Below are 7,467 nucleotides of genomic sequence, written 5' to 3'. Positions count from 1 at the left end.
AGGGCACCACGAAGATTGAGTTCCATCAACCATTGAGTTCCATCAACCACCACCCTCTGGGTCCTACCATGGAGCCAATTCCCCAGCCAGCGGATTGTGGTGAGGTCAAGGCCACAGTTAGCCAGTTTTGCCAAGAGGTGATTGTGGGATACCAAATCGAAAGCTTTTCTGAAGTCAAGATATCTGACATCAATCTCTTCCCCCTTGTCCAGGTGGTAGGTCACCTGGTCATAAAAGGAAATGAGATTGGTCAAGCAAGACCTACCCGCAACAAACCCATGCTGGGTATCTCTCAGGATATTGCCATCAGCTAGTCTGTTAAGGATGGCCTCTTTCATAATTTTTTCCAAGACCTTCCCCAGGACAGAGGTCAGGCTGATGGGCCTGTAGTTTGAGAAGCATCTATGGATGCAAGCCAGTGTTTTGTTCGCTTTACTAGCCGCCTCCTGCCCCCCCACTCTTTAATTGACATTCCCATTAACAGTTTTCACGTTCAATATTTATCTGGTCTTTTTAGTACAGCTTTTGTAGTATGGCTATATATGTTCTCCAAGGGATTATTCCACACAGTTAATCAACCAGACTGTGATTAAAGTTAATCTGAAAATTATTTTGTCTACTGTCCTTTGAGTCTACCTACCCTCAGTCTAGATGTGTAACAGTATGAAGTTACTATTTATGTTTAAACGTGCTATTTATGTTTACTTCAGTCATTTCCACTTGTAATTTCCTTTTTTTTTTCACTTTAGCAAGGCAGAACTGTGGTTATACTGAATACTTTTCATACGCAACTGCCTCTTTTTCCATTTAAATGAGTTCTTGGTACCGTTTCTGGGGCTTGAAACGTGTTTATATTCTTTCTCTTGTACTTAAATCCATTTTACAGTAATAATAATTGCTTATTCTGCTGAACTAAGGAATTAATAAAGCTAATTGTCTAAGGAATACTATAGGTATCTTTGAAATGACTGCAATTTACTTAGAAAGGAAGGGTATATCTTCTATAAAAATAAGGATGAAAATTAGAAAAAATGAAATTACTGTAAAAGTTTAGAGGGGTGAAATATGACCTTTTATTCCCAAACTGGAAGGAGTAACCAAGAAAAAAAACCCTTATTTTATATAATGAAATACTAAAGGTAATTTAAGTTACATAATTTTTCTCCTTAACTCCTATATTCATCAAAAAATAAGGAATGTACATGCTTCCAAATAAGCAAGTCAAGTTATACCATTTTTTGTTTTAAAAAAAATAAACTATTACCAAGATACAGAAAAAGCATTTACATATATAGCACATACAACAGTGGGTTGGTTTGGGGTTTTTTTTGGGGATGGGGGGTGTTAATAAAAGACAATATTTAAAATTCAGTCACATGAAAATCCCACTATTCTTTTTGTACAAATATAGAAGACACTGAAAACATATTGACATTAGAGTATACAATGCAGACTAATGATTAGTGTATTACTCTGGCAAGACAAGTTATAAAAAAAGAGAAGTTAAATGTAACTATATTTTAAGACTTATGCTTCTGATTGCTTGCATTTTAATTTAATCTTAAGATTACTGAAGTCAACATATATTCTCCAAACAGAGCATCTAGCTTTTACACTGTGCTTAACTAGATTCAAAGACAGGACAGTATCAATGTTCCCATTTTACAAACAGGGAAACAAAGGCACAAAGATAAACTACTTTTCCAAGGTCCCACAGGATGTCAGTGACAGTAATGGGAAGCTGGTGTAAAGGCCAGGATACCTAAACAGAAACCTTGTTGCCTTCCCTCAAACTCCAACAGCAGCTTTGTGTTGTTCTCCCCCGAAATATTTATTGTGATGAACTTAGAGCCTTAGAAATAAGTTGACATGTTTCCATTTTTTTGAATCTGGATATACATACATTACATTTTTTGTGAGTTCATACAGTTGTAATTCCAGTAAACAGCCCAGGTGCTAAAGCCTTGAATCAATCAAAACAAAGAGCAAAAACTCGGGGACTGGTTGTTTACTTAAGCAACACCTGAGTGCTGGAGAAAAAACAAATGTCATTACATTACTTGAAAACTGATACAACTCAAGTTTCAAATAATCATTTTAGTATTCCATCATTAATATACAATGGGAGAAACAGCAGTTACACACAGGAGTATAGTAAAAAAAACCCTGGTTTTGTAAGATGTATAGCATTATGCACATTATATTGGAAGGACTGAATCAATAGCCTCATGCATTTCCAAGCTATGATGAAGTGTCCTTATTTTTAAATATCATACAAACTATTTAAAAGATTGGGACTGGAACAGCTTCACTGGGGCTAAGTAAAAAACTAACTTTGGCTGTTAGAAAAATCAAGTTTCTGACAAATCCAGCGCTACTAAAATTGGTAGTTTGATTGAATAGTTTTAAATGTGTCAGCCTTGTCTAGTTAAATCAAACACAAATCCTAAAAACAATTATAAAAAGTAATCCAACCTACTGAAACCCTTAAAACTTTTTAGTTTAATGGCACCAAGTAACAGACACTTGTGTAGCTAACAAAGTACAAAACTTCTCCCACAGCTCTCAAAACTTAATTCAACAGTATTTAATGTTTTCCTAATTTATGTTGACTTTTACAGGCCAATGTGTTACCCCACCTCTTCCTACTGGAACTGGAAGTATTTGTGTGTATTAGCCAGGCAGACTATTGAAAACTCTTTCTTTCCAGCTCCAACAATCCATCCTTTTCTTGGTTAACTTGGTCTAGCTTTTTGTAAGAGAAAATAAAATCATTCCACACACTTTCACTGAATATGCAAGAGAGCAGTTCCCATGAAAAGGGACCTACCTAACTCATGGCAAGAGAAAGCAATTTTCACAGCTTGGTTGCGGCCCGGAGAGCTGATTCCACGGTCATTTCCTGGTGGCCCTGCTGCTGACTGGTAGAGAGGCATGAGGGGGCAGCCACCATCTTGACTACCCCTTGTGTTGCGCCTTCCCCGCCAGGGAGGGCTGCATGACCAGGCCACAGCAGGAGCAAGGACCACTGGCTCCCACTAGGGAGCCAGCATTTTATTTTTTTTGGTTGATTTCCTGGGAAATTCCAGCCAATGCCATTTTTTGCAGCAATTGCAGAGATTGCTGTTTTTTGCAGTTTCTACAAGTATTGTGAAATCACGATTTAAGTAGGTCCCTACCCATGAGGGCCAGATGAAGGGGTGGGTTTCTGACAAATCCATTCTTAACAGAAATGAGTAATACTTACACATAGCAGAAAATACCTTATATCTTTAGTGCCTGTGTAAGTTAAAGACATTTTCAGAGTCCACAAGGCGTCACTAAAAATCATACAATTACCATATGTTAATAGCATATATGGTAACTGAAGTCGAAAAAGAAACTATGAATAAATTGTGTATTAAGGCTGAAGGAGTTCAACAGGATGCTCTGCAGCCACCATAGATGCATTCTTAAATTCAATGGCTCAGGTTGCTTTTGGTCTATTAGTCCATTAAATACAATTATGCTTACTCGCATTTTAAATGCACTAATTCTAGTCCTACAGTTCAACGGACAAGTCAGACTCTTAACGTATGGACTAAGTAGTAAAAATTCAGCGTGTAGTCAACATATGACTGTTCTGGATGGAAAAGTGAGTCCAAGTCAAAATCTGTACAATTGTAATGCCAAGTGGAATCAGACAAATCAAGTAGAACATGGCTTCATGAAGACCTAAAAACAAACTGAAAAACAAAGGGAAAAATATAAATGTTTTCTCAAGACAGTTTAATGGCTTTTAAAAGAAAAAATAGGTAAAGTACCTTAAAAATACTTTCTTGAGTAAAGATCCCCTCTATATTCTATATTTTACCAAAAGCACAATATATGAAATTTAATTTTGTTTGATTCTAAGTAAACAATTCTGATTGAAAGTGACACACAAACATAGAATGTGTGGATAAAACCCTTCCACCCACCGTTTTACTGTATCCCCTGCTTCACGATTTGTGCACTCTCTCACTATTCAGCAATATTCAACTATATTTTCTATTTATAAATCAACCATTTCTTAAACAAACAAACAAAAACAAAACAAAACAAACAACTTATCTTTGCCCTTTGTTCCTCTAAACTATGGTAGATTTTAAGAGAATGGAAAAAAGAATAGAAATGATTGACAATATTACTTTTTTAGTATTTGCATCAAAAATCTGATGTTATCTATGCCTTTAGTATATTATCATGGTTGGTATGGGTTATGATTAATGCATGAATCTCAGTTATAGCATTATATTAATACAAATTTAGTTGTAGCATTTTAAAATTAATATTAAAAAACACTTATGCTATGAAGATATTATATGTAGAACTAGCATTTCGATTTTGGTTCACCCTCATAAATGCAAAAGTATTTCCTAGTCCCAATCTTCTCTTCGGAGCAAAAACAAAAACTTCAACAAATATGAATGTAAAAGAATAGTACAAGTTAAAAGCCAAGTTATTTTAATGAACAGGCTGGCTTCTGACAACTCAGAGCACACATCTAGGAACCTGTCTATCATCCAGGATCATTATCCACTGGCTTTCTGTTAATTATTGAATTCTAGGCTTAAATACCAAGAAACTGAATTTAAGCCGAGAGAGAGTCTCTCAGAGCAATGCCATTAGATTTCTGAGCCCTGTGTAAGGTTCACAAAAGATGCTCCTCAACCTCTAACCAATTAGTCTACTAACAAGGCTGTACAGCTTTTGGTTTGTGAGTGAGTGCAGAGCAAGCATGGGGCATTTCTGTACAGTGCTGCCTTGGGCCATATAGACATACCCTAAGGATATGTCCGCATCCCTCAATTATGGTACAAGACAGCAATGTGGAGAAACACTAGGTTCACTCTGTGCGCGCTGGCTCCCAAACTGGAAATATTGCTGCATACACACATAGGTTCATTTGCTCTGCTCTGAGAAAAGTTGCTAATCAGCCTGCATGCAGAATCACATTAATGTGGCTGTATTGTCTCCAGTTTGGGAATGAGCACAGTGCATCTGAGAATGACATGGCCTTCTCATGTTGTATGCTCCTAGTGACCTTGCATCCTGGGCAGCTACACCAATCATACAGCCCACGTTACAGTTCTGCAGTCTTCAAAAGATCTGTCTCCCAGGATATTATTTGCTGTTTCCCATTAGCATTCTGCTTTAAGATGTGAAAGATGACTTACAGGCTTGCTTCAAAGTCAGTTGAAGCCAACAGAAACACTCCTATTGACTTCAGTGGTCTTTGAATCAAACTGTTTTGGTCTAAATCATAAAAGGTTAACTCCAAAGTTTCATTGTGGGGATCAGAAGAATGCCCACTGACTTCTACAAAACCAGAGTTTAGTCCTAAATGCATATACACAATAGCATCACTGTTTATTCTAATCTGTGCACATATTAATGCCAAGTGAGAAAGAACAGTTAGAAACTTAAACAGAAAGAAAGCAAGAAAAGAATTAATTGCTCAGGTAACTGAACACAAAAAATGGGACTGTTACTTTCAGGTCGCAGGTTCCTAGCCAGTGTCCACCAGTAGTGACCATAATTAATCATTTGAAGACTGCTTACTCTCACCTACATTAAATAGTGTTTTCAGTCTATCCCCCTGTAAATGTGCAGCCATGGCATGCATGTTACCAACAGTGGCATAACAAGCTGACTGGACAGCCCTGCTGTACATTAATAGAGGACTGTAGTTAAGAAACAAGCATTGTAGAATAAGAAAAGAAAAATTTGTCCCAAACCTTCAAGTCACACTGGTACAGTCCTGGTTTGGTTAGATGTGGTTGAACTGATTTAAGAAAAGAAATGTGACCTAAGGTTTTAATGCACGATTTTACACGTGTAAAATTACGAAAATTAAAATGGCTATAGTCTATTGGAACAAGAATTAGGAAATATAGCTCTTAAAGAAGACCAAGAGCAAAACTCAGATTATATCAAAACTCTGAAGTAAAAAAGTAGCCTTACAAATCTCCATGTTCATAATTACTTGTGCATGAAGAAAGTATACAGACACAAGGAAAGTATGCACCACCTGGGGTGACAAGGAACAATGGTAATAAGCTGATGGAGAATAGGTTTAGGTTAGAGATCAGAAGGCAATATTTACAGTTAGGGTGGCCAAAATCTGGAACCAACTTCCCAGGGAAGTGGTCCTCGCCCCTACCTTGGGCAAATTCAAGAGGAGGTTGGATGATCACCTGTCTGGGGTCTTGTGAACCCAGCATTCATTCCTGCCTGTGGCAGGGGGTCAGGCTAGATGATCTGTTCAGGTCCCTCCTGACCCTAGCTACTATGAAACTATGAAACACATACAGCTACCCTGCTTAAATATTTGTTCTATTTTCTATTTAGAACATTACATTTACACTGGAATGTCATGTTATGCTCTCAACTGTTACAAATGTATTGATAACTCAAGAGTGCCTACAGTCTCAATGCATTGATGATAAAGTGCTTGATAATACATTGTGCATCTGTTTACAGTCTGGCAAACATAAGGAAATAGTAAAAATAAAGAGGGTAAAGAGTTACTGTCAAACATTTAAAGAATGAGCAATGCAGTATGTTTTCCGAGTGCATTTTCTAGTAGGATTGTAGTTGCAGTAGTTCTCCAGAAGAGGGGGGTTTAAAAAATTCATTTTTCGTATAACAAGTAAAAGGGACATAGCGGTAATAGGCACACAACTTTCTAATGAGTATGAATAAAAAAAGAACAAAAACACCCTCCCCCCTAGCCTGTAAATTATTACTAGGGGTGCATCAATAGAGAATTTTTGGGCTGATACTGATGGCCGATTTTTAGCGAGCCACATCAGCCGATACTGATCCGATTCCAATATGTGGCTGGGCATCTTGGAGAGTGGCGTCTGGCTGTTAAGTCTGCTGTGAGGGAAGGGGTTGGGGGGGGCAGATGGAGGCCCCCCACAATGAGGGAGGGAGTGGGGCTGGGGTAGGTGCTGCACAGCTGGGGTGGAGCTGCGAGCAGCTCATCCAGGGGATGGGGGTGGAGGGCAGCCCCTGCCACTGCATGCACTCCGGGGGGGCCTAGGGGGCCATGTGCCCCCGGATCTCCATGTGGGGTGAGGGTGGGCTGCCGCTGCAGGCTAGGGCTGCACTGGGCTCTTCCCAGCTGGGGGTTGGGCCAGGATGCACAGGGCAGGCTGCAGCAGTGCTGGGAGGGGGCTATGGGGCAGGGGGCTACAGCCACCCCAAAATTTGCTGTAGCCCTCCCAACCCTCCCTCGCAGTGCCGCCATCGTCCTCTCCAAGTGCAGCCCAGCCAAACCAACACTGGGAAGAGCCTGCCCTCACCTTGCACGCAGATCCGGGGACATGTCCCCCATGCCCTCCCAGGATGCACGTAGCAGCGGGAGCGCCCCCCACCCCCCCCCCCGGATGAGCCAATTGCAGCTCCATCCCACACCACGGCTGTACAGTGCCTACCCCT

At 39.6% G+C, this 7,467-nt stretch overlaps 1 protein-coding gene across 3 annotated transcripts in view; it reads right to left on the bottom strand.

Moving 5' to 3' along the window:
• Nucleotides 1–1,059: 1,059 nt before the first annotated feature.
• Nucleotides 1,060–7,467, bottom strand: part of LOC102384039 (transmembrane protein 180) — a 32,227-nt gene continuing 25,819 nt past the window's right edge. For all 3 annotated transcript variants that reach the window (XM_025207026.1, XM_006026118.3, XM_025207025.1), the window contains one exon: nt 1,060–3,725. In XM_025207026.1, coding sequence (XP_025062811.1) covers nt 3,596–3,725 — 130 coding nt within the window. In that variant the 3' untranslated portion in view covers nt 1,060–3,595. The remainder of the gene's footprint in view (nt 3,726–7,467) is intronic.

This window comes from Alligator sinensis, unplaced genomic scaffold (assembly GCF_000455745.1).
Source record: "Alligator sinensis unplaced genomic scaffold, ASM45574v1 scaffold330_1, whole genome shotgun sequence".
Classification (NCBI taxonomy): domain Eukaryota; kingdom Metazoa; phylum Chordata; order Crocodylia; family Alligatoridae; genus Alligator; species Alligator sinensis.
The sequence above is the reverse complement of the archived record's forward strand: the minus strand, read 5'-3'. Positions and strand labels throughout refer to the sequence as shown.